The sequence below is a fragment of the Lissotriton helveticus genome, chromosome 9, assembly GCF_964261635.1.
Source record: "Lissotriton helveticus chromosome 9, aLisHel1.1, whole genome shotgun sequence".
Taxonomy (NCBI): Eukaryota; Metazoa; Chordata; class Amphibia; order Caudata; family Salamandridae; genus Lissotriton; species Lissotriton helveticus.
Window position 1 is genome coordinate 137,105,725 of NC_136070.1, and position 27,501 is coordinate 137,133,225.

General features: G+C 47.2%; 1 protein-coding gene across 2 annotated transcripts in view; it reads left to right on the forward strand.

The window, feature by feature from the left end:
* Nucleotides 1-27,501, forward strand: part of SPTBN5 (spectrin beta, non-erythrocytic 5) — a 2,054,098-nt gene that overhangs the window by 431,938 nt on the left and 1,594,659 nt on the right. For both annotated transcript variants that reach the window (XM_078659643.1, XM_078659644.1), the window contains exons 19-20: nt 4,145-4,432; nt 5,271-5,511. In XM_078659643.1, coding sequence (XP_078515769.1) covers nt 4,145-4,432; nt 5,271-5,511 — 529 coding nt within the window. The remainder of the gene's footprint in view (nt 1-4,144; nt 4,433-5,270; nt 5,512-27,501) is intronic.

The following is a 27,501-nucleotide window of genomic DNA, read 5'->3' on the forward strand; positions in this document are numbered from 1 at the left end:
GAGTGCATTCAACACAGTCGTACGAGCATTCGAAAACCTACCCAGACACACCCCTCTCACCACCACTTTCATTGCATCCCATTCAGTGGACCTACTCGAGGCCGTACCCTCGTTCTCGTCAAAGTAACGGTCGATGCCTTGCTGGACAGCGTCACTGAATACTGAGTCCTCCAGCGTATCTGGCCGGAGCCGCCACGTTGGTATCGCTGAGCGCTCCCGCTGCCACTGGATGTGTACCAATAGGGGGTTATGATCCGAGATGGTTCTAGCCAGGTACTCCGTATGGGAAATCAATGGGGCTAGAGACCCACTGCAGAGCACCGAATCTATCCTCACATGTAGTGCGTGGAGGGCAGAGTAAAAGGAATAATCCCTGGTGTCTCTGTGCTGCTCCCTCCAAACATCCAGCAACCCCCATCTGTCCTTCCAGTCCTTCCTGTGCATGGCCAACTTGCGCACCGGGGAGTCTACAAGGGGAGGATGGGACCTATCTAGAGCCACATCCGTAATCGAGTTGAAGTCCCCCCCTAACACAATCGGGCCCGCCAGGAAAGAGGCCAAGGACCCAGAGAGGCCATCAAAATATCGAGCCTGATCAGTATTTGGCGCATACACACAGCAGAGAACCACATCCCTTCCATACAGCCTCCCCTCCACTGCTACGAACCTACCATCAGGGTCCACTACGTGATTCAACACCTGGAACGGTATCCCCGCCCTCACCCAAATCAGTACCCCCCTGGCATATGCTGAGTAAGTGGTGCCGAACACCTGGCCCGCCATCTTTTTTGCAACGCAGCGCACTCTTTTTTGGTTAGATGAGTTTCTTGGAGCATAGCAATCTGGACCCCCCTTCGCACCAGGTACGCGTGTACTTTGTGGCGTTTAACCATAGTTCGCAGCCCCCGGACATTCCACGTCAGGCATTTCAAGTTAGGTAATGCCCCCATACCAACATCGATCAGTCCGAGCCAGATAACAAAAGTTCACATCCCCCCCGAAGCAGTTGCCCCCCCAGAACACACCCTGAACAGAAAAACACCCCAAACCCCACTCCCCAGGACAGAGCCTACGAACCCAATGTCAGCCCCCATCCAAACCTCGAACCAACTACCCATTCTCCTACCCTGTGGTCTCCACCACAGAAGGCCTTAAGGGCCCAAGGGAGGTGAGTTATCGCCGACCCCAGCTAGCGGAGCCCACACCCCGCGCCCTCATCCAACTCTGCGCACTCAGCCCCCCTCCCGGCGACCCACTCATCGCCAACAGGATACCGCCCTACCAGTAGGTCTCGACCAAGTCCCAACACAGTCTCAACCGCAAAATATTCCATCAGAGGTCTGGGGGGTCACCACCGGCCCCCTCGAGCTTTCTGCTTCTGAGAGGTCCTCTCCTGTCCTGCTGCCTTCCCCGCCCGAGTCCGTGTCCACCAGAGCATTGTTCTGTTGCGACCCCGTGATGGCCGCCGTGGCTGCGAGCGCATCTCTCTTTTCTGCAGCCATTTGAGCCTCCCGTTTCTCCCGCTGGCGCCTGTTGCGGGACCGGATGCGCTGCGATTGTCTGATCCGGGGTTGCTTAGGCTGATCTCGCCTACTTATATGCGACCTGTCCGTCCCCGCTCTATACGACTCCAGCCACTGCCATACTTCGTCTGGAGTCTGGAAGAAGTGCGTAGTCTCATCCAGTATGACCCGCAGCTTGGCCGGGAAGAGCAAGGAATATTGGATGCCTTCCTCCCGTAGCTCCTTTTTCACCGCCAGAAACGATGCCCTGTTCTTCTGGATCGCCTGAGTGTAGTCCGGGAAGATCGTGACCTTGCTGTTTTCCACCTCATACGGGCCCGACATCCTAGCCCTCTGTATGAGGAGGTCCCGGTCCTTATAGTGGAGGAGCCGCACCACCATCGGTCGGGGGGGGGGGCGGCCAAGCCCCGGTGGGCGAGCAGGCACCCTGTGGGCTCGCTCCAGAGTAAAGAAAGGAGTAAGCCCCTCCGGCGCTACCACTGTGCGGAACCAGTTCTCCATGTAGGCCACCGCATCCTCCCCCTCAATTCGTTCCGGTAGGCCTACGACCCGCACGTTGTTTCGTCTATTGCGGCCTTCGGCATCCTCCGCCCGTCGCTCCAGTGAGTCCAACCGGGCCAATATATCTGTGATCTTGTGTTCCGCGGTCACCACCGACGGTTTCAGGTCCAATAACAGCTGATCATGGTCCTTGACCCTATCCGCCAGCTTCGCGTGGTCCGCACGCAAGAGCACGCACGCAAGAGCCCCAGGCCCGTGTCCTGGTGCAACGCCTCCTTGGTCGAGGTGATCGCATCGAGTATGGCGTCCAGACGTCGGTTCAGCCGCTGCTCCTGGTCCAACTCCGGCGGGGAAGTCTCACCCATCCGAGACGATGCCGCCCGGTCCCCCACAGCGCGCTCCTCGGCCACCAGCCCTCCGGTCGCCGCCATTTCAGGGTACTGCGTCACAGGCCAGAAAGCCCGTCCAACTTCTGCGCTCGTAATTCAGCGCCAATTTGCTGATACGGAGCCGGATCAAGTGCCACCGCCAATGCCCACAGGACCAATGGCCAGCTTGGCGAGCACTGTTCTGCCGGCCCCATCGGAAGCCTGAAGGGGGAAGGAAGGGGATAGAGATGGCGGCCAGCGAGGGTCCCCAAAGTCCGGGCGGGGCGAATCACTGTCCCCTGACCCCTGGAACTGACGCCTCCGTCCCCAATGCCTCGATCTGTCGGCTGCAGGGCCTCCCGCCAGTCGCCGACAACTCGGCTCAAAGTTAATGTCCGGGGCTGCCCGACCTCATCGCCGCCATTTTCATCTCACTCTCGGCAACACCTCGGCCGTCGCCCAACTCGGTCTCCTCGGGGCCAGCAGTCCCCCAGCAACTTTCCGTCCGTGCCCAGCGGTCCCCTCCCACTTCAGAGGGCAGGAGTGTCGACCTCGGGTCGCCCAGGGTGCGAAAAGCAGGAGAATTAACGGGACTCCGCGCGGAGCTGCGAGCTCACGCCGCCATCCCGATCGGCGTCCAAGCCACGCCCCCCATTAAAAACCTTTCATTAAATAATTCGTAATAATAATTATTAATTAACATCCCATCCTATCCCCCTTTAAACCTAACAACCAGCTATAACTCTATAAATTACTATAAAAATCCCCCAAAAATAATTTTATGTCACTTACAATTACAAGGTATGTTTTAAAAAAAATAACAGTTCTATAAAAAATAGTAACACAAAATAAGTATAGCAATTAAAACATATTCAAATTATTTAAAAAAAATATTTTTGCGACTATTTTATTTAAACCAATTTAAAAAAAATCATTATTATATATTGACATAATTTACCTAAAGAACGATATTCTCGTCAACGATATTTGTGCATCACAGTATTTGTGTATCACAATGTTTATTTTCCGATATTTCTGCCTCCAGATATTTGTAATTCAATATTTTGTCCAAATACCACAGAAGATGTGTCTCTAGAATCAAGGAGTGGATTACAATGCGGCCCGTAAAGGCTCCGACTGATGGTTGGAGCCTTCCAGGCTGCATCGTAATTGGCCCCTTGGTTTAGTTTCTGACTGCAGCATTTCAATGGAAACTAAACCGGCCTGTCATTCCGGCTGGCTTCCGACTGGCTCAAGCCTTTCCGCCCTTAGGATTACGATGCATGGGTTAAACCATGCCGGTTTGTCCGACATGGAAACCATGTCGGAAAGCATGTTTGGGGGCCCCCAGCAGGTCCCCCTTGGGTGCACGGCCTTCGGTTGCGGGCCGAGGGCGCACCTATGGTGCCCCCCTGTTGATGTCTGCACCCCGTGGCAGGCCTCTTGAGGAGCCTGCCACTGGGTACAGGGATGAACAACACCTCGCATTTCCCTATGGGAGCATGTATTTCGGCCGGTTTACGTCTGTAATGCATGCTCCCATAGGCAAATGTAGGAATGCTACTGAACAGTGTTTGGTCGCATCCTAATTAGGCGGTCGGGACTACCTGACAGAGGTCGGTCGGTCCCAAACCTGAGACGGTGTCGGGTGGACTGAACCGACATCGGAATGAGCCACTGAGAATTACAGATTTATTTGGTGGCTTGGTGTTGCCTGCTTAGACTTACTGAATTACTTGTGTTGTTTTCTAGGATTGGGAAAACTAACCCTGCAGAGAGCTTGGCCATCGAGAAGCAGGTAGAGGAAATGGAGAAGCTTCTGGCCAAACTGAAGGAACAGGCAGCAGACAAGAAACAAAACTTGCAGATGGCACAAGACTACCAGGCCTTTCTGCAGGAGAATCGCAAGCTCCTGCTCTGGGTGGATGGTGTGAAAGAAAAGCTTACTAGTGACGAGATGGGTTCTGATGTGGCCTCTGCTGAGCAACTCATCAAAGAGCACCAGTACCTGCTAAAGGAGATAGATCGTGTGAAGGACAGGTGAGTCATAATGCTAGAAGCCAGACAGAAGTTCCTCCATTATGGGTTGACGAAGTTTGGTGGATGGATACCAGAAGGCTAGAATTCCTGGTGATAGTTGGAAACCCTCACACCAAAATCCAGAAATAATGAGTTTTCTTCCCAGTCTGGTGACCAACCATACATACTGGAAGATTCTGGCTGTGAGGTATTTCCCGATTACAGGGAGAAAACAGGCTGGCATTTTCCAGCTGTTCAGAGCAGGGAGAAAGTATTTAATGCCAGGGTCTGTGATGGAATGGGGTGGGGTTCCAAGCAGGCACCCACTGTGCTGCTGCAGGAGTTGAAAAGGATCTGGGCTGTTCTGCTGCTCACAGGGCATCTTCCTGCTGCCTGGAAAGTGTCTAATGTCTTCAGGCCTAGAATTTTTCAAGTCCAGAGGTTGTGGACCTGATCATACTGGGCCTAAAAACTTTGCATTGCAGATGGGGGGATTTTACTAGAGTTATTTCTCAATGTAGTTTTGCCACTCTTAAGGTGGGTCTAAGTGATTATAAATAGTGGAGCAAGTAGCACAGAGGTGAGATCTGTAAAAAGGGAATTTCTCACGCGTAATCTCAAATTTGCTGATTGTACCTAGGATTATATTGCTCTCTCTCTCAATAAATTCAAGTTTTCAATTATTTTAAGATGGTCTCAATAATATGAAAACAAGCAAATTGGCCTCATTGTGCTTGAACATTTTGCCAGCATTATATATTTGGCAAATGGTACCACACGTGCTGTTCTCCTTGAATGAATGAGACTGCAGTGCTTTGCCATTTCCGTGGATGTGCAATGAGCCTTTTTTCATCAACAGGTCTAAACAGCTGCATGAGCTGGGTAAGAAGGTATCTGATGGCAAACCAAGCAGCGCCCCAGAGGTGCAGGAGTCGATGAACAAGCTTTCCAGAGACACTGGTGACCTTGGTGACATGTGGTTGCAGCGGAAGAAGAAGCTGGAGGAAGGGCTGGAGCTTCAGAAGTTCGTCCGGGAAGCAGATCGTATTAACGCAGCCTTATCCGGCCACAAGGCTTTCCTCAAGGTGGAAGATCTGCCGGTAAGAATCTCGCTGTGCAATGCAGTGTACACATCAAGAATATGATCACTTTTCATGAATATACTTGCCACCTATAAAAGGCTCTAAGCCCAACAGTAACCTGTTGTCCAAGAAAAATTACTCTGGTCTGGCTGTAAGGTATTAACAGGCATGAACAAATGTATATGAATGTAGTTTTAATTCTCCAGTATTAGAGGTGTCTTTCATAGATTCACATGCCTGAATCATTCCCCGTCGTCGGAGTGGGAGTCCAACGGTACATAAAAAAGCAATAATATGCCATAATAACATAGGAAAAAAACAGTAATTCCCAACCAGGAAGTAAAGTAGACCAAGCTACAGAAGAAAAAACTTCCACACTCATGACTATCCTAGTCATTTTGTATAGCCCAAACTGCAGCCAATCAGGCGACATCACCCACCAGAAGGTTGGGAGTCTCCCTGAGCTCTGCTCAGTACTTCTCTATTTTCCTTCTGGAATCTAGTTTTGAAGATGTCTCCTTCCAAGAAATCTTTATTCAGGCAGTGACTCTTGTGGTAAGCTCCGGCGGTTTAAAGAAGATCCCCACATGAAGTGCATCTACTGCCTGCATCCTGAACATCAAGTTAAGGACTGCAATATCTGTAGGACCTTCCCTCAGAAGACCCTCAGGGACAGAGAGGGCTGCTTGCTTTTGTGGCTACCAAAGCTCAAGGATACTGATTATCCTGCTTCTGAGGTAGGCAGTATTGCCTCTGGGTCTACTTCAGCCTCTAGGAAGAGAGCTGCTGAGGAGGTATTATCTACTTCTGGGGTAAAGGTTGTAAGGAAGGAACAACCTCTGAGAGGCCTTCCACATCTAAGGCTACTCCCCCTGTTAAGGAGAAAAGTGGTTCCTCTACGCCCTCTAGAAGGTCTACCAAGAAATTGCCTCAAACATCTTCTGAGAAGACTTTACCTCAGAAACAGACTCTGTTGTCGACGATGCCGTCGTCGACTCCTTCGTCGACGAAGATCTCCGTCGACGCTACGTCCACATCTACGGTAACCTTTTCTTCTCCTAAGCCTGAGATGATTATATCAACAGCGTCTTCGTCGACGACGATGGTCTATGTTTCTATTAGACCTATCTCGTCGACGGCAGAATCTTCTTCTTCTTCTGCCATCGTCGGCGCCTCATCGAAGAAACCATCGTCGACGAGCTCGTCGACAACTACCACACCGTCGACGAAGACACCATCGTCGACGAAGACCCCATCGTCGACGAAGACACCATCGTCGACGATGATAACTCTACCATCGACGAAGACCTCGTCAACATCTGTCACCAACCCCAGGTCGACGAGCCGTTTGGTGGGGCCCCCGTCGACGCCACAACTATGTTCTTGTACCACTCTGCAAGTTTGGTTGCCGTCTACGGCTTTTTTGTCGACACCAAAGCCATCTTTACTTCAAAGGCGTGGTTCTAGTTTAAAACCTTTATTCCCTCTGCACATCTCATCACAAGGGGTATCCCTACAGGTTCCAGGCAAATATCAAAATTCTACTCAAAATGGTCATCGATAACATCAGACAGGTGGGTCCTGGTCATCGTGGCCAAGGGCAATGTCCTCAAATTTGAACAGTTTTCTCCAAACATTCCCCCAAAGGGCCCACCTTCAGCTCATCTAAAAGAACTGTTTGCCCAAATCAATTTGATGTTGAAGTAAGGAGCTATCGAGAAGGTTCCTCATACTCTGAGAGGAACAGGATTCTATTCCAGATTCTTTCTGGTAAAGAAGAAATCCGGAGAGTGGCGTCCAATTCTGGATCTCCGTGCCCTTGTTCAGAATGTTGTCGCTACAAGAAATATTGCGTCTCCTATCGGCTGGAGACTACATGGCCACCTTGGATCTCCAAGATGCATATTTCCACATCCCCATCTTACCTCGTCACAGAAAGTTCCTGCGATTCAGAGTGGCTGGCAGGGATTATCAGTTCAGGGTTCTTCCCTTTGGGCTGCGCTCGGCACCCAGGGTATTTACAAAGGTCCTGGCTCCGGTAGCAGCATACCTCCGGCTGGAGGGAATACAAATATTTCCATATTTGGATGACTGCCTTATCAAGGCAAGTTCTTACGCAGACACAGACAACCATTTACAGCAGTGTGTAGCTCTCTTTCAATCTCTGGGTCTTTCCATCAATGTCAGCAAGTCCCAGTTGGTACCATCCCGAAGACGAGCTTTCTTGGGAGCAACCTTAGACACCCAGCTGCTCCAAGCCTTCGTGTCGGACGAGAGGCAGGACAGAATCCAGGACATGGCACGGAATCTTCTTTCAAAAAAGTCAGTTTCAGTCCGACAGTTCAAATCCTTTCTGGAGATGATATCGTCTTGCATTCCTTTGATACCGAATTGCCGACTCAGAATGAGGCCTCTTCAAGAAGAGCTCAGTCTTCAATTGCTGCAGGTCTCCGGTTCTTTCGAGGACCTCATCCACATCACCCCTAGCATTCGGGGTTCCCTTCTTTGGTGGTCACAAAAAAGGAATCTGCAACAGGGTTGTGCATTCCTTCAGGATGCACCAAACTTTATAATCACCACAGAGGTTGGGGAGCTCATCTTCAGGGACTGACAATCAGCGGCAAATGGAGCCCACAACAGAAAAGTTGGCACATCAATCTGTTGGAGCTGAGAGCCATCTTCCTTGCCCTCAAATCATTTTGAGCACTCATTCAAGGAGCCACTGTATTGGTTCGCACAGACAACACAACACGCATGCATTATATCAACAAACAAGGAGGGACAAGATCGACTCTTTTGTCTCAGGAAGCCCAGGAGCAATGGGCATGGGCAGTACGTCACAGAATAGATCTTCTGGCGGTTCATGTACCGGGAACGGAGAAAGTTCTTGTAGACACTGTCAGCAGGACAACAGTGTCCACTCACGAGTGGGAGCTTCATCAACAGACGGTGGATTGGATTTTTCGGCAGTGGGGTCATCCAGAACTAGACCTCTTTGCGACCAGGAAGAACAGCAAATGCCAGTTCTTTGCAAGTTGGCATCCCCACAAAGACTCTCAGGGGAATGCGTTTTCGATCAACTGGTCTCAAATATATGCTTAGGCTTTTCCTCCGATACCGTTGATCCCCAGAGTTCTGCGGAAAATGAAGAAAGAACTGTTTCGACTGATTCTTATTGCCCCCAGATGGCCTCGCTAATACTGTTTCACCGAGCTCCTTCTCCTATCGGAGTGCGAACCAATTCAGTTGCGACCGACTCCGGACCTACTCTCCATCCAGGACGGTCAGATTTACCATCCGACCCGACATCTTTGAGGTTAGCGGCCTGGCGCCTGAGTACCTTGAATTCGCCCATCTAAACATCCCTGCAGATTGCAAAGAGGTACTAGCCAAAGCAAGAGCACCTGCTACAATAAAGACATACAGACTCAAGTGGAAACGCTTCTGTTTCAGGTGTTGTTCAGCTGGAATTCATCCTTTTATGGCTAAGCCAGAGCAAATCTTACCTTTTTTCTTGCATTTAGCAAGATCGGGATTGTCTCATGCAACCCTAAAGGTTTTCCTGGCAGCGATTTCAAGATACCGACAAGATGGGTCCACTTCCCTTTACTCTTCAAGAATTATACAACAATTCTTCAAAGGGCTTTTCAGAATGTTCCCTCCGGTACGTCGTCCACCACCATCGTGGCATCTCAATGTAGTGTTAGCGCAACTCATGCGCCATCCTTTTGAACCTATCCACAGAGCTGATTTGAAGTTCCTTATGTGGAAGGTGTCACTTTTATTGGCTTTGACTTCTTCTAGAAGAGTCAGTGATATTCAGGCTTTCACAGTCCATCCTCCTTTCTTGCAGTTCACAAATGATTCAGTAGTGCTCCGGACGAATCCGAAATTCATACCTAAGGTGCCTTCGCACTTCCACCTGAACGAGCCTGTCATTTTGAAAACTTTTTTTCCTAATCCACAATCCCCTGCGGAAAGAGCATTGCATGCACTGGACATTAAGAGATGTTTAAAATTCTATTTACAAGGAATATCTACGTTACGCAAATCGGATCAACTGTTTATCACCTATGGTAGAATTCGTACAGGCCAAACAGTGTCTAAGCAAACAATTGCAAGATGGATCTCTGCAGCTATCGACTTTTGCCATACACAAGCAGGACGACCTTTGCAAGCAGCTCCAAGAGCACACTCTACGAGAGCAGTGTCTTCCTCAACGGCTATTTTCGCTGGACTCCCTCTCCAGCACATCTGCAGAGTGGCAACCTGGGCCAGTCGGCATACTTTCACCAAACACTACTGTTTAGATGCAGCCAGCAAGACCGATGCTTCAGTGGGTCAAGCAGTTCTACGTAATCTTTTCAAATAGGGTGAGCCTCTGTTTCCCCCCTCCTCTTACTGCTGTCAGACGCTTGTTATGCTTATTATTATTTTGCACTTGCTCAAATAACTGCAATTTTTCACGCTTTTAGTGATGTGATTATATATATATATATATATATATATTTCATGATTATGTGCATTTCATATTTACAAGCTTATGCTACAAATAGCGTCTTCCTAGCACGGATATGTACTGCTATCTACTCTGATTCAGGCATGTGAATCTATGAAAGACACCCCTAATACTGGAGAAGAACAATAGTTACTTACCTGTAATCTGTGGTTCTCCAGTATTGGTGTCTTTCATAGATTCACATGCAACCCGCCCACCTCCCCTCAGAGGCTCTTAGGCTACATTGCGAGAAAATCTGAGAGCCTGAGCCTCTGGGGAGAACCTTCTGGTGGGTGCTGTCGCCTGATTGGCTGCAGTTTGGGCTATACAAAATGACTAGGATAGTCATGAGTGTGGAAGTTTTTTCTCCTGTAGCTTGGGCTACTTTACTTCCTGGTTGGGAATTACTGTTTTTTTCCTATGTTATTATGGCATATTATTGCTTTTTTATGTACCGTGGGACTCCCACTCCGACGACGGGGAATGATTCAGGCATGTGAATCTATGAAAGACACCAATCCTGGAGAACCACAGATTACAGGTAAGTAACTATTGTTCTTTCACCTTTTGGGCAATGCGTTTTGTCATCTAATATTGTGGATTGTGCAGGTTTCCTCTAGAGGCACGGATGTGGTAGAATTGCCAAAAGGCACTTTTTTGTTTGTTAAACAAATGTTTACTAATACCATTAGGTACGTATAAACATTTCATCATTATGAAGCTCCCCAAAAAATAGAAGATAATGCACAATCAAAGACTACAATAAGAATATAATCACAAGCAGATCAAAAACTTTTTTAGCTAAAGTGCAGAGTTATGAAAATATAGGCCTTTGATTAATACTTTCTGCTAACAAATGCAAGGGACTGGTGGGAATTAAGGGGCTTATTACAAAGTCAGATTATGATGACAGTGGTGACTGCGGCGGTGTGAAAATGTGCCCGCCGCTTTTCTGCCAGTAGCAATCCTCACACTGGCCTGGCGGTCCAAGCTGGACTGCTAAAATGGTGCCGGTGCCTAGCTTTTTCCGCCATCCGGATTAGGATGCATGCGGAAGCCAGCTTTTCCACGGTGTCTCTCAGCTATGGAAAGGCTGGCAGAGATTTGTGTTTGGAGGCATGTTGCGAGCCCCCCTCGTGTTGGGGGGGGGTGCACTGGGCATTTCACTGCACCAAGTGGCAGGCACAGTGCAATGCCTGCCATGTAGTGCAGTGAAATCCACAACATGCTCGTTTTCGCGACGGAGCGGTGCTGCTGCCAGCACTGCTTACCACAATGTTATAGCTGTGGAAGCCGACTGCTGCGGTGGCGGGCCCATCATAATACAAAGGGCGGGGCCGCTGGAAGCATGGCGGATGGACCCAATCACCACCATGTGTGCGGCGGTCACATCATAATACCATGGGCCGGACCGCCACAAGCATGGCGGTCAGACCAAATCTCCGCTACGGTGGCGGACGGAAAAAATCCGGCCACCATCGTAATGAGCCCCTTAGTGTTCCAGATTTTATTCAACAACAAGGTAGAAAAGAAATTTTCGCTCCTCTCATTTAAAAACTGATTTGTTTCATTATGATTTATTTGTTTTCAATTTAGTAACAATGTAATCCACCAATCCTTTCAGTCTTGTCATAGGACATTATACATAAAGCACATAACACTTTTCCATACAGAAGTGTGCTATAACCTATACCATAAAAAGTCCAACATGACTTATATCTGTAGAAAATTAACTGTGCATTTCAGCAATAGTCTGAAAAAATAAGGCTCTTAGGGCCATATGTATCATTCAAAATTGCGATTGCAAACGCCGACATTCGCAGAATCTAGGCGTTTGCGATTGCAATTTAGCTAAGTGGGATGTATTAACCCCTTCGCTGCGGCTGCGATTTTTCCGCTGTGCGGTAAACAAAAGAACAGGGCGGGCTGTGACGAACCCCAGCCGTCATCCGCACACGCCCACCGCGGGGCGTGACGTCTGGGGTTCGTCACCAGCATGGGAGAGGTTAAGGTAAAACGCAAATTTTGCAATTCCTTAAATGCAATGTAAGAGGCACAGAAAAAGTGCAATTTGGGCTTAAGGAATGGCAAATTACCACTAACTTCAAGTTGGTGGTAATTTGCGATTTCTCTGAAAAATTCACTTTTTTGCATTTTTCAAAGTGCCATGTGACGCACATACATGCCCTCAGGGCATGTAAGTGTGCCACAAGTGCACACATGCACATTTCAGGGATGCAACAGGGTGTCCTTTTGACACCCTGGCACCCTTGAAATTGCATTCTCAATTTGCGATTCTCTAATTGAGAATCGCAAATTGAGAATGTCTTCCCATTCATTCCTATGGGCCTCTAGGTCCATAGGAATGAATGGGGAGGTATTCCTTAATTGCAAATCGCAATTTGCAATTCGCAATTAAGGAATATGTAGGATTCGCAACATTTTTTGCAACTCCTACATACATAGCGTTTTGCGATTCTCAAATAGCGATTCCCAAAAAATCGCTATTTGAGAATCGCAAAACCAAACTTTCATACATATGGCCCTTAGTTCCCATGTTTTGAGAAGTATAGCACACCAGACCACAGAAAAAAGTGTTATCATGCTGCAGACAGCTCACAAATAACATATTGGCTATTTGTAGATCTAAGCTAAAGAGAAACAACTATACTGAGGAGAAATGGGAAAGGGAAAGCCATAGTCACACTAATCTCATTCTTATTTTCTACCAGTTAAGCAATGTCATAAAATTCCCCAAAAATGCCAGGCATTGCAAACATTTGATATTTGAAATATAATTTATCTTGTGAACCTAGGCAAGATGATTCTTGTAACCACATAAAGTATCTAGCTTGTTCTTTCTATTAAATAGAAACATATTTGTCATTACTGTTCTTATAAACCATGCTCCTTTGCATTAAGTCGGCAAGTCAGGTGATGAAATATAATAAATATTTTCATAGGTCTGAGGAGTAATCATATGATCAATTTTTTTTAAAAGTTTTATTCTAAATCTATAAAACTGTAAGACAGTTTGACAACAAATTCTTAAAGTCACTTTCTCCAGTATTGGTTCTTTCATAGATTCACATGCTTGAATCATCCCTGTCGTCGCAGTGGGAGTCACACAGTATATATATAAAAGCAGTAATACAAATTACCATAGGCTACCATGCAATGAAAAGTCAGTGCCATAGCCTATCTACCTTCTTTTGTAAAAAGAACCACATCCAACCAACAGCCAATCAGGCTACGGCACCCTCTAGAACAATCCCAAGAGAGGCTAGGTTCTTCAGATTTTCAACTGCACGTCGTGTGAAAGGGAGTCTTCCTGAGCTCTGCTCAGTTTTTCTCTGTTTCTTCAAGTTTCCCGAATCTTCCAAGAAAGGTCTCTTCAGGTCATGTGGATCGTGTGAAAAAAAGTGGCTGCATTCTGAAGATCCACATAAGGACTGCATCAACTGCCTTAACCCTCAACATAAAGTAAAAGATCGCAAGATATGCAGAACCTTTTCTACTAAGACCCTCAAAGACAGGGAGGGTAGACTACTGATTTGGCTTCAAAAAATTAAGGCAAAATCTGATGTTCTCTCTGAGGATGAGGAGAGCTCTACCTCATTGACATCTAAAGAAACACCTAAAAGGAGAGAAAGATCTCTTGATTCTCCTGAGGTTTCTAAAAAGAAGACATCAAAAAAATCTCATCATGAGGAAGAAAGTACCTCACAAAAAGGAAAGCTTCCATTTCCTACTGCGGGAAAAAGCCTTAAAAAAGACAAAGACAAATTTTCTACTTCTCATTCCATGAAGATATCTGTCTCTAAGAAGCTTTTACCACCGACGGGGTACATTTCTGAGTTTTCGTTGTCGAGAAAACCATCCCGAGACAAAGTTTCTCCTTTATCGTCGTCGAAGAAATCTCCATCACCGACGACGGACTCGACAACGGTCCCGTCGACGACGCTTCAGGTGATGATGGTTCTCGTCAACGACGGTGCTCCCGTCGACGATGGTAGTCCCGTCGACGACTGTGGTTCCGTCGACGGCTACGTCTACGACCGCGCCGACGAAAAGCTCATCGACAATACCGACAATGGCTATATATGGTCCTATCATGTCCTTGTCGACGATGCAGACACCTTTACCATCGACGAAGTTGTTCTACTCCACACCAGGCCGTAAACGTCCATCTTTCCTGCAGCTTACACCAATGTATTCGTCGACGACGTTCTCGACGACAACACTGTAGATGAGACAAATTTAGCAAAATCCTGCGATAATTTCTCCTTTACCTCCTTTAACATTCTTGAAGGAATCAGATGATTAAGGGATGTTTGGACCTGCAGATAGTCCTTCCCAATTACATGTAAAGTATCAGGAAGAAGATGACGAGGACTATGGTGGACACTATCAACAGGAATATCCCCCTCCGCAGGATAAATGCAATATATGCAGCCAGTTTCCAAACCTATGGTTCACATGCCTGTTGCAATGATTCAAGATCTTCAAGAATTGTTACGAGACTATCGTTCACGTTTTCCATCAGCACCTGCTCCTCCACCTCCTCAACCTCCACCGCCAGTCACTACACCACCTCATTCTTCTGTACCTGTGTCTGCACCATCCCCAATTGGAGATACTAGTGGGCTGCAACTGCATCTAGATACCTCTGATGAGGGAGAGATTGAGGATACTGCGCCTCAGAAGGAGGCTCAAACAAGGGATAAGTGATTATGTAATATCTACACCAGCTTCTCCATCTCCTCAAATGATAGAATCTCCGCCAGAGGACATTGGCGGCTTTCTTGCTTTAATTGAGAGAGCAGCAGCACTTTCAACCTATCTCTTACAGTAAAGCAATCAGGCTGCTTTCTTTATGATTTTAAAGACACATCTAGGAAATCGGTTAGATCTATCCCTATTGTTGACTACATATGGGAGGAAGGATTAAAAGTGATGAGAACACCAGCTACTGTTGTTCCGGTTTTGCCTAGAATTGACAAAAAATACAAGGCTCTGGACAATGCTCCAGCGTGCCTTATAAGTCATCCTAAGCCTGATTCTGTCATCTCACAGGCTGCACAACGGATATCGAGGAATCCTCTGACACCTGTCACTGTTTCACCTGACAAGGAAGGGAGGCGTTTGGATAATATTGGAAAGAGATTTACAACCACATCAGGGGTGACTGTTCGAGCTGCCAACGCTATTGCAATTCTAATCAGGTACGATCAACAGATGTGGTCGGATATTGCCCAATTTTTAGATCTACTTCCGTAAGGAAAAAGATGGAAGCGAGGAAAATCCTGCTTGAAGGAGAGAGGTCAGCTTCCAAAATTGTAGACGTATTCATGGATATTGCATCTTTGAGTTTCCGCCAGCTTGCTGAGGCCGCTGTTTTGAGACGCCAGGGTTGGCTGAAAGCAACTATGTTCCGCCCTGAGGTACAAGGCAAAGTTTTGGATAAGCCTTTTGATGGCAAGTCACACTTTGGCAAGCATGTTGATGATGCTTTGCAAGCCATCAAAACAGATACTGACATGGCTAAGGCCCTAGGAGCACTCCAATTCAAGAAACCCCCCTTTCGTGGAGCGTGGGGCAGAGGAAATTGTTCCTTTCGAGGAGGTTATTAAAGGTACCAACCTCAATCGTACACCTCCTACAGGCCGTCCTACCAGCAGCAACAACAATATCACACACCTCCACAGGCTGCCTTCTGTAGACAGTCTAAAAGAAAACAATAGGTTCACCCAGAGATGCGGGCCGTAAGCAGTGACGATGCTTCGCCACCTGCCGCTCCTCGAATTCCCGAAAGAAAATCCTTCTCTCTCATTTCTTTGATCAATGGAAAAATATAACATCATTCAAATGGGTCCTAGAAATAATAAGGTATGGCCATACCCTAGAATTTACCACAACCCCACCTCATCACCCACCCCAAAGATCAACAACTCATCATCTTCATTTATTAAAGAAACGGGCTTTAATAATGCTGCAGAAAGGAGCAATAGAGCTTGTTCTACATTTTAAGAAGGGGCAGGGTTTTTACTCTTGTTTTTTCCGCATAAGAAAGAAGAGGCTGGGGAATTGGCGTCTCATTTTAGACCTCAGAAATGTCAACAAAGACCTGCTGAAGAATGTCTTTCGCATGGTCACTCTTCAAGAGATTTTACATCTTCAGAATAATTCAGATTTTTTATCAAGCCTGGATCTGGAGGATGCTTACTTCCATATCCCGATTCACCCCAAACATCTCAAATTTCTACGGTTCACGGTGGCAGGCACGCATTATCAGTTCATGATCCTTCCATTTGGCCTTCGCTCAGTTCCACTGGTTTTTAACCAAGTGCCTTGCCCCCCGTGACAGCATTCTTACAGCTGAAAGGCTTACAAATCTACCCATACCTCGATGATTGGCCGGTAAAAGCTTTTTCTCTTTGTCAGGTTTCAGAAGACATCTCTTTCTGCCTACAACTGTTCCACTCTCTGGGTCTGGCAGTCAATCTTCAAAAATCCATTCTAGCTCCTTCTCAGAGGTTAACGTTTCTTGGAGCACTGATAGACACTCTGCAAACCAAGGTATACTTATCAACGGAAAGACTGAACAGCATCTTACCTCTGGCTCATGACCTTCACAAAAGAAAGTGCGCTTCTGTACGTCTCCTCAAATCCTTTCTCTGGATGTTGTTGTCTGCCATTCTCATGGTTCCTCATGCTCGGCTGAGAATGAGACCACTTCAAGAGCAGTTAGACGCCCAATGGCTTCAGATATCAGGATCATTCTGCGACATAGTTTGGATCTTGAAAGAGGCACTTCTTTGGTGGCAATCTCCTCAACATCTCTCTCTGGGACTTTCATTACTTTCTACTCTTCCAGAGTTTGTTCTGACAACAGATGCATTGTTGGAAGGCTGGGGAGCACATCTGGAAGACCTACAAGTAAGCGGCAAATGGAGTTTCTCTCTCTCCAAAACGCATATAAATTTTCTGGAACTGCGGGCGATTTCTCTAGCCCTTCAATCATTCCTCCCAATGATAAAAGCATCCTCAGTCCTCATACGCACGGACAACACTACCTGCATGCATTATCTGAACAAGCAGGGAGGGACAAGAATCCCGATTCTATCTTAGGAAGCTCAGAAGATATGGGAATGGGCATTACAGCATCAGATAACCATCAACGTGGAGCATCTCCCAGGAATAAAGAACAACGTAGCAGACACGTTGAGCAGATTAACTCCATCGAATCACGAGTGGGAACTGAACCAAACGGTTCTCAACCGCATATTTCAGAAATGAGCAACACCTAACTTGGATCTATTTGCGTCTCAGGAGAACCAGAAATGCTGGTTCTCTGCCAGCAGGAAACCTCAGCCAGTGTCATGGGGGAATGCATTTTCGATCAGATGGTCAGGAATCTTTGCATACGCTTTTCCCTCATATCCTCTAATCTCCCGAGTGTTGATGAAAATGAAGAGGGAACCGTGTCAGCTCATCCTCATTGAATCACGTTGGCCTCTTCAACACTGGTTCACATAGCTTCTCCTGCTGTCGCAGTCCAGTCCTTATCGCCTTCCTCCGTCAACCACACTGCTGACGAACAAGGAACAGATCATCATCCAGCTTCTCTGCAATTGCATGCCTGAAACCTGAGCACAATGAGTGCAGGGATTCTGACTGAAATGGAAACGTTTCTGTTCTTGGTGCCATCGTAATGGTATTCATCCTTTTGACTATATCCCAGAAAAAATCCCAAAATCCTGCCTTACCTTTTATCCCTGGCAAGATCAGGTCTGGCTTATGCTTCATTAAGAGTCCATCTTGCAGCCAACTCTTGATATAGACGGACATCGGACACTTCTTCTCTTTGCTCTGCTCGCATCATCAAACAGTTTATGAAAGGCATTTTCAGAACTTTTACTCCTATCAGGCCTCCTCCTCCTGAATGGCGTCTGAAAATAGTCTTGTCATAATTAATGAAGCCGCCTTTTGAGCCGATCCACAAGATAGAGCTCAAATTTCTAGCATGGAAAGTAGCTTTGCTTCTCGCACTTACATCAGCTAGAAGAGTAAGTGAAATCAAAGCCCTTACCACCAAAGCCTTTCTTGCGTTTCACAGAGGATTATGTGATGTTACGAACGAATCCTAAATTTATTCCAAAGGGGCCATCCCAGTTTCACCTTAATTAACTAGTAAATCTGCGCAACTTTTTCCGCATCCTTCATCTCTAGCGGAGAAATCTCTTCACTCCTTAGATGTTAAAAGATGCCTTAAATTCTATTTGGAAAGAACAAGCCCCTGTGCAGAAAAGATCAACTCCTAGTATCCTATGGACCTGTTAAGCTGGAATCTGCTGTTACGAAAAGAACTGTTGCACTTTGGATTGCAGCTACTATTCAACTGTGTCATGTGAAAGCGGGTAAACAGCTTACCACCAAAACCAAGGCGCATTCCACAAGAGCAGTATCTTCTTCTGCTGTTCTCTTTGCTGGCGTCCCTCTTCACAAGATTTGCCTTGTCGCTACCTGGAAGAATGCTCATACCTTCACGCTGCACTATTGTCTAGACATGGCATCTTACAGCGAAGCAGCAGTGGGACAGGCAGTCTTGCGCCATCTATTTCAATAAGGTAGGCCTCTGTGTACAGAGGTATTTTTTATCTATTATATGTGTATAATTTTATACAGCTTTTATATACTTGTCAATTGATATGTTGTTTAATGTTCTCTCATTATGAATTTTACTATTCTAGCATGTATGTTGTAGCCCACCATCCTCTATGGTATAAAGGTGATATACAATATTGCCCCAGTATTGGAACTTTCATAGATTCCTATAGCTTGTATCATTCCCCGTCGTCGGAATGGGAGTCCCGGTAACAAAAATAACATAGCAGTAGGTACAAAAGAGAAAGAAAAAGGCCTAGGCCTCATTCCCTTTTGTAGCATATCTGCCTCTTTTTGTAAAAGAGACTAACACTAAGCCTCAGCCAATCAGAGGAGCCTCACCCCATAGAACCCTCCTGAATAAACATCAGAGCCTCAGATTTTCTACCGCACGTTGTGCTTAGGGAGTCTCCTTTGAGCTTTGCTCATTTTCTACTCTTTTGAGAAATTTTCTTCAACTTTTTTTTCAGGATTGTTTGGAGTTTCTTCTGAAATGTCTGACAAGGAGAAGAACGCTCTTTTCAAGTCATGTTCCACCTGTAGCAAGAAAAGGTTATATGTGGAGGACAGGCATAAGGACTGTATATATTGCCTGTATCCTGATCATAAGGCTGCGGACTGCGAGATCTGCCGCACCTTCTCTACAAAGACCCTCCGGGACAGTGAGGGTCGCCTCCTCACTTGGCTCCAAAAATTGAAGTCCAGAAAAGAGACAGTGTCAAGTGACAGTGAGGACTCTTCTTCAGCTACATCATCCAGAAGGTCAGTGAAAAGGGGTAGGGTTTCACCTTTACCTTCTGTGGAACGTCCAGTTAAGGCCTCAAAAAAGACCCCCCGAGAGTCTGAGCGCCAAAGTCCTGTCAAATCTCCTCACCACAGTGTAAAGGAGAGGGAGGGACCATCTACACCTTCAGCAGTGGTGGAGACTGCTTCAACGTTCAAAAAACCGCCTTCTCAGTCTTCTGAGAAGTCTGGGAAAAGCTCCAAGTCGCCGACGACGCAGCAAAAGACTCCATCGACGAAGGCGTCTAAATATAAGGTGACTAAAGTGGTGCCGTCGACGGGCCCGTCGACCGCACAATCGTTGTCGACAGGATCATCGGTGATGGCGACGTCGACGAGGATGTTGATGGGAATTTCGACGACGGTAGCGACAACGAGGATTTCGGCTATGATGCTGACTTTGACGGTGCTTCGAACATGATAACCATGACGACGACGACGGCAGGATTGTCGATGACGGTGTCGACGATGCCCATCCCGTCGTCGGCAGTCCGACCGTCGTCGGTGGCTCTTCCATCGACGACGTCGACGACGGTTTTACCTTCACCCTCTCAGTCATCCACGGTACCGTCGACGATGCAATCGTCGTCGGAGAAGATAACTATTTCCTTGAAAAGGATAACTCCGGACATAACGTCTCCAAGGAGGGTTACCCCCTTCACTCCCGCTTTGTTATTAGAAGAAGAGGAGGAGGATTCTGACAAAGAGGATCAGGACTCTTTTGGGTAGGCTCACAGTCCATCTCAGCTGCTGATTAAAAGTCAGGACACTGATTCTGAGGGCGACTTTCTACATGATTGTATTTACCAACATTCTAACCAACGTCAAGAATCCGCAGGCCAAGAAATGGTGTCTGTTCCTTCCTCACTTTTGGCAGATCTCTATAGTATGCTGCAGGACTATAAAAACAGGTCCTCTCAAGTTACGACAAAGGCAGAGTCTGTCCAGGCAGTTCAGACTATGACTGCCCCTACAACTCCATTGATGATTTCTCCAGTGTTGCCAACTCAGGTGTTCTCACAGCTTCCAACACCTGCTTTGAATATTCCTTCAACACTACCAGACGTACAGGATGATTCCTCGGATGAGGATCAGAATATTAATAACAGGCCTAATCAAGGCTTAGAATGGGATGAGTATGTGATCCCGGATCCCGCATAGCCTAACCCAGATCCGGTGGACTCTCCCCCAGCGGATGTTGGGGGTTTCCATAAGCTGATGGAAAGAGCATCAAGCCGGTTCAAGCTGCCTGTGCCTTCCGTACAGACGGAGTGTTTTCTCTATGACTTTAAGGAGCCCTATAGAGAAAGGTGACCCGATCTTTACCCATTGTGGAGCATGTGTGGGATGAGGGTATCAGGGCTATGAAAAATCCGGCTACTGTTATTCCAGTCTTGTCATGCCTGGAAAAGAAATATAAGGCGTCTGAAGATGGTCCAGCGTCCTTGACTGGACAACCTAAACCGGACTCGGTGATATCACAAGCGGCACAGAGGAAGTCCTGCAACCCTTCGGCACCCCTTACAACTCCTATTGAAAAGGAGGGCAGGCGTCTTGATAATGCAGGAAAGAGGTTCTCATCAATGGCTAGCCTTCTGGTGCGAGTGGCGAATGCTCTGGCGATATTGGGCAGGTATGATCGCCAATTGTGGTATGACCTTTCACCTTATTTGGATCAACTTCCACAGGAGGCAAAAGGTGAGGCCAAGAAAATTCTGCAAGAAGGGGAATCGACGTCGGCTGAGGTGATAGATTGTGCCATGGACATCGCCACTACAGCTTTTAGATCTCTGACTGGTGCTGCAGTACTTCCTCGCCAGGGATGGCTCAGAGCTACGTGGTTCAGGCCAGAGGTTCAGAATAAGATCTTGGACCTCTCCTTCGACGGAGTGGCATTATTCGGAAAACACATAGATGATGCCCTCCAAGAGATAGAGAAGGATACAGAGACGGCTACATCTCTCGGTAAGCTTCAGTACCGGAAAGTTCCTTTCAGGGGTGCCAGGGGCAGTAGTACCACGTCATACAGAGGCTCATACCAGCAGCAAAGGTACTCGTCATATGGATCAGCGTCTCAACAGTATCGTCAGCCCTATCATCAAAAACAAGGTCAAGCCTCAACTTTCTCTTGATCGAATACCAGAGGAAAACAGAACCGCCAGGGACGTGATACGTCCAAGAGGCAATTGCGGCGTTCTGGTTCTGCCTGCTGTACCCACCTCCATGACACCATCTGTAGGAGGCAGGGTGTCACAATACCTCCGCAACTGGTCTCAGATAACATCAGACCATTGGGTGCTCAACATAATTCGAAACAGCCATACCTTGGAGTTCACTCAAATCCCACCTTCCAAGCCCCTTGCTGCCATTCCATCAAAACATCTGTGTCTCTTGCATCACAAAGTTCATCAGATGCTCCTGAAGGGAGCTGTGGAGCTGATTCCCTTATCTCAAAGAAGGAAAGGATTCTATTCCAGGTTCTTCCTGGTAAAGAAGACGCTGGAGAAATGGTGCCCTATTTTAGACCTCAGGGAGCTAAACACCTATCTCATTTCCCAATCCTTTCGGATGGTTCCCCTTCAGGATATATTATGTCTCGTCAATCTGGGGGATTTCATGGCCACTCTCGATCTCGAAGATGCGTATTTTCACATACCCATTCACCCTGCACACTGGAGGTTTCTATGTTTTACAGTAGCCAAGAGACACTCTCAATTCAGGGTTTTACCCTTCGGACATCGCTCTTCCCCAAGAATCTTTACCAAGGTGCTGGCACCGGTGGCAGCTTTCCCACAGAAACATCACTTTCAGGTCTTTCCATACCTGGACGATTGGTTGCTGAAGGCCTTGTCCAGGGAGGCTGCGAGGGAAGCAGTCAACGCATGTACAAACCTATTCCAGAATTTGAGTCTTACTCTCAACAAGGAACAATCATCTCTGATTCTGTCCAGGACAGCACGTTTCCTGGGGGACATCTTGGACTCAAATCTCACGAAGGCTTTCCCATCCTTAGAAAGGTAGGAAAAACTGCGAACCATGGCACTGCTCTTGAGAAGAAGAGGGTGTCTTTCAGTACACCGTTACAAATCCCTTCTGAGGGTGATCACCTCATGCATCCCTCTAATACCTCACTGCAGATTGCGGATGCGGACTCTTCAGGAGCAGCTAGACAAACAGTGGATGCAGGTTCACGGCTCATTCGACGACAAGGTGACGATTACTGTCACAACGAAAAGAGCAGCCTTGTGGTGGACAAAACAGGAAAACCTTTCCCAAGGTCTATCCTTCATAGGCAATCCATCTCCTTAAGTGCTGACAACGGATGCGTCACTGGATGGCTGGGGTGCAGTGCTTCAGGATCTTCATGTCAGCGGGCATTGGTTGCCCCAGCACCGTCTTCTTCACATCAACCTCCTGGAACTCAGGGCTATCAGGCTACTACTTCAAGTATTTCTTCCTCGACTGCAGGGGTCGGAGGTTCTCATCCGAACGGACAACCCCATGGCCATGCACTACATAAACAAGGAACGGGGTACCAGGTCTCTTCTGTTGTCTCAGGAGGCCCATAAGATTTGGGAATGGGCTATTCTTCACGGAATATCACTGCAGGCAAAACATCTACCAGGAATCCTAAATGAAAAGGCGGACAGGCTCAGCAGGCTATCGTCAGTCAGTCACGAATGGTAACTGAACCAAGTGGTCTTGGAAGAGTTATTTCCACGGTGGGGCAAACCCTCTATAGATCTATTTGCCACTCAAACCAACAAGAAATGCCGGACTTATGCAAGCAGGCTTCACCATCGAGGGTCATTAGGGAATGCGCTTTCGATAGCTTTGTCAAGAGCATTTGTGTACGCCTTTCCCCCCATTCCAATGATCCTGAGTCTTATCAGGAAGATCAAAACGGAACCGTGCAAGATGATCTTGATAGCTCCTGCTTGGCCGAGACAGTTCTGGTTCGCAGAACTTCACCTTCTGTCTCTCGTCCCTCCTCTTCCTTTGCGGAAGATTCCGGATATTCTCACGATGTCCCACGGACAGATTTGGCATTCAGATCCAGATTCATTACACCTGACTGCATGGCTCCTGAGCAGCGAGAATTCATGTACCGTCCCATCTCTAATGAAATAAGAGAAGTTCTGTCTCAAGCTAGAGCTCCTTCCACAAATAAAACTTACCGTTTAAAATGGAAAAGATTTTGCATTTGGTGCCAGAAGGAAAGTGTTGACCCTTTCTCTTCTCAGCCTCATCAGCTTCTACCTTATCTTTTGTCTTTGGCTAAGATAGGATTGGCTCATTCATCCATAAAAGTTCACTTGGCAGCGATTTCTCGCTACAGATGCTTGGCATCTGGACCTTCTCTCTGGTCTTCAAGAATAATTAAACAATTTCTCAAGGGCTTGTTTCGAGTCTACCCCCCAGTGAGGCCTCCGCCTCCTACATGTCATTTGAATTTAGTTCTCGCACAGCTCATGACAGATCCCTTCGAACCAATACATCGTACAGACATAAAATTTCTTTCATGGAAGTTGGCTCTTCTTCTTGCCCTCACATCGGCGAGACACATTGGGGAATTGCAAGCTCTCACAATACAGGAACCTTTTCTCCAATTCATGGGAAATACTGTGATTTTGAGAACTAACCCGAGGTTCATACCTAAAGTGCCTTCAGACTTTCACCTAAATGAACCAGTGATTATCCAGTATTGGGGTATCTTTCATAGATTCACATGCCTGAATCATTCCCCGTCGTCGAGGCGGGAGTCCCACGGTAAAAATATATACAATAGCAGTGCCTAAAAATTTCTTGTAGTAGGCTGGAAAAGCCTAAAGGCCTAACTAGGCCTCAAAACTTAGCAGCCTATCTACATCATTATGTAAAAAGACCTGAAATAGTAGCCTCAGCCAATCAGCTGTCCTCACCCTCTAGAACCTTCCCAGCTCAGGCAGTTCTCCTCAGATTTTCACCGCACTTCGTGTGTAAGGGAGTCTCCCTGAGTGCCTACTCAGTTTTTTGGCTTTTTTGGCTTTTTACCTCAGAAAAATGTCTGAAAAGAAGGCTCTTTTCAAGGCTTGTGGAACCTGCTTTAAGAAGAGGGTCCATGTGGATGACCAGCACTCTGACTGCATTTATTGTCTGCACCCATCACATGGTGTGAAGGACTGTAGAATTTGCCGTACCTTCCCTTCAAAAACAATCAGGGATAGGGAGGAAAGGGTTCTTTTGTGGTTGAAATCTTCTTCCACTGATGATGAGGACAAGGCCTCTACCTCCAGCAAGAGAGCCAGATCCAGGGAAAGCTCTTCTCCTGAGAGAAAGAAGAAACTTAAATCCTCTCAGAGAGCCTCAGAACCCTCAAAGAGTGCATCTTCTCCTCGGACGACAACTGTGAGTACAGCCCAGGCTAAAACTGTTTCTCTGGTGTCTGCTCATACTACTACTTTGACTTCTACTTCTACAACTACTTCTATGGTCACCACTTCAGCTATTACCTCACCTCTGATGTCTATAACAATTTTGTCATCATCTGTGAAGTCTTCGACGACGAAAACCAAGTTACCAACTGTCCCGTCGTCGACGTCTCCGTCGACGACGGCCCCGTCTACCAAAACTTCCGGTCCGTCGACGACAATCCCGTCGACGAAACCATCATCGTCGTCGACGAAGGTCTCGTCGACGAAGACACCAACGATGCTCTCGTTGACGAAGGACGCATCGACCAAGAAACCATCGACTGCCTCGTCGACGAAGGCCCCGTCGACGAAGAAATCATCGACGGCCTCGTCGACGAAGGGTTCGTCGACGAAGACACCATTGACGACCCCGTCGACGGCGAAATCATTAGTACCGTCAACAGACAAGCCATCGACGGTTCCGTCGACGGAGAATCCGATTACAATGGCTTCATCGTCATCAACGACGGCAGTGGCATCTGCTCATCTGTTGCCCACTTCTATCCCTACAAATGTCCAGTATACACATTTTCAAATGAAAACGTATCAGCGAGATTATTCCCACATTTCTCCGCTCTTACTATCACATATTTTGGAGACATATATGGAAGAAAATTCAGATGACGGTGAGGAGGATGAGGGTCCTTTTGGGGTTGCCCGTCACCCGTCTCAATTAAATATCAAATATCAGGAGGACGATGAGGATGATGACCATGGTCATTATGAACATTAGGATTTCTCGACGCCATATCAATCACCCCATGCCAGACCTCAACAATCGGAGAACACTACTCAATTGCCATCTACTTTAATTCAGGATTTACAAGCAATGTTGGCCGACTATCGCCAGAGATTTCCTCAAACTCCGGTTGCACCTGTAATGCCGGCTACCCCAGTTAACTTGCCAAGGCCTCCGTCACCGCGGACATCATTGTCTCCAAGACAAGATACTGGTCCTTCACCTCAAAATGACACGGATACTTCTTCTCATGATGACGATGATGACAGGGAAGAGGGCGAATTGCCAGATAATACACCTATAGATCCATGGGAGGATTACGTCATTCCTATGCCTTCACCGCCTGCACCCCGCCCTTCACATTCTTCACCTGAGGATATCGGCGGCTTTCATAATATTATGCAACGTGCAGCTAATAGATTTGAATTGACCGTCACAGTGGAGCAGTCTGACTGCTTTTTGCATGACTTTAAAGAGGGATATCGCAGAGTTACCAGGGCTATCCCCATTATTGAATATATATGGAAGGAAGGCCTCAACATCATGAAAACGCCTGCTTCCATTCCTGCAGTCCTTCCACGAATAGAGAAAAAGTATCGAGCACCATCGGATACTCCATCTTGTTTAATAGGTCACCCTCGACCAGACTCTGTCATATCCCAGGCTGCACAGCAGAAGTCCAAGAATCCTTCTGTTCCCATTTCCACACCACCTGACAAGGAAGGCAGGAGACTGGATGCCATTGGAAAGAAGTTCTCTGCAAATGCAGCAGCCTCCATTAAAGCTGCTAATTCGTTAGCTATCCTGGCCCGTTACGATAGGCAGATGTGGTCCGATCTGTCTGAATACCTTGAGTTGATCCCTGAGGATCAGCAACAAGAGGTGCGCAGGATCGTACTGGAGGGAGAAAGGGCAGCTTCGGAAATCATTGATTGCGCCCTTGATATTTCTAACACCAACTTCAGACAATTGGCAGGAGCAGCAGTACTTAGGCGTCAAGGTTGGCTCCGGGCTACCACCTTCATGCCTGAGGTCCAAACAAAAATCTTGGACATGGCGTATGATGGAGATTCACTTTTTGGTAAACACATCGATGACGCTTTGCTGGCAATAAAGACAGATACAGAAACAGCTAAATCCCTTGGTACCCTACAATACAAGAGGGGATCCTTTAGAGGAGCAAGAGGCCGTGGTTACTCCTCCAGGGGGAACTATTCCAACCAGCAAAATCGCCAATACCAATCTCAGTACAAACAAGCATACTATCAAAGCTCTTACAGACAGCCTGCCTCTGGATCTTTCTCTCGTCAGGGAGGGAAACGACGCTCAAACAATCAAGTGCGTGATTCCAATAAGCGCCAATGAGCTTTGCCGGACGTCAGCCATTCATCCTCCCCTTCCCGTGGGCGCCTAAATTTCCGCCTTTTACCGGACAATAACTTCGGATCAGTGGGTCCTGGATCTTGTCAGGGACGGACACACTCTGGAGTTTTTACAGAAGCCACCAACAACGCCGCCCAGGGGTCCCCCTCCCCCTCGTCTTCACTTACTCTTCAAAGAAGCCTTAAAGATGCTACACAAGAATGCGATAGAACGAGTTCCTCCTTCTCAGAAAGGGAAAGGATTTTATTCTCGCTTCTTCCTCGTAGAGAAAACTTCAGAAGAGTGGCGTCCAATACTAGATCTGCGCAAACTCAACAAATATCTAAAGAAACAGAGTTTTCGCATGGTAACGTTGACGGACATTCTGAATTGTCTCAACAAAGGGGACTTTATGGCTTCTCTGGATCTGCAAGACGCCTACTTCCACATCCCTATTCACCCAAAACACCGCAAATACCTAAGGTTTCAAGTGGCTGGCGTCCACT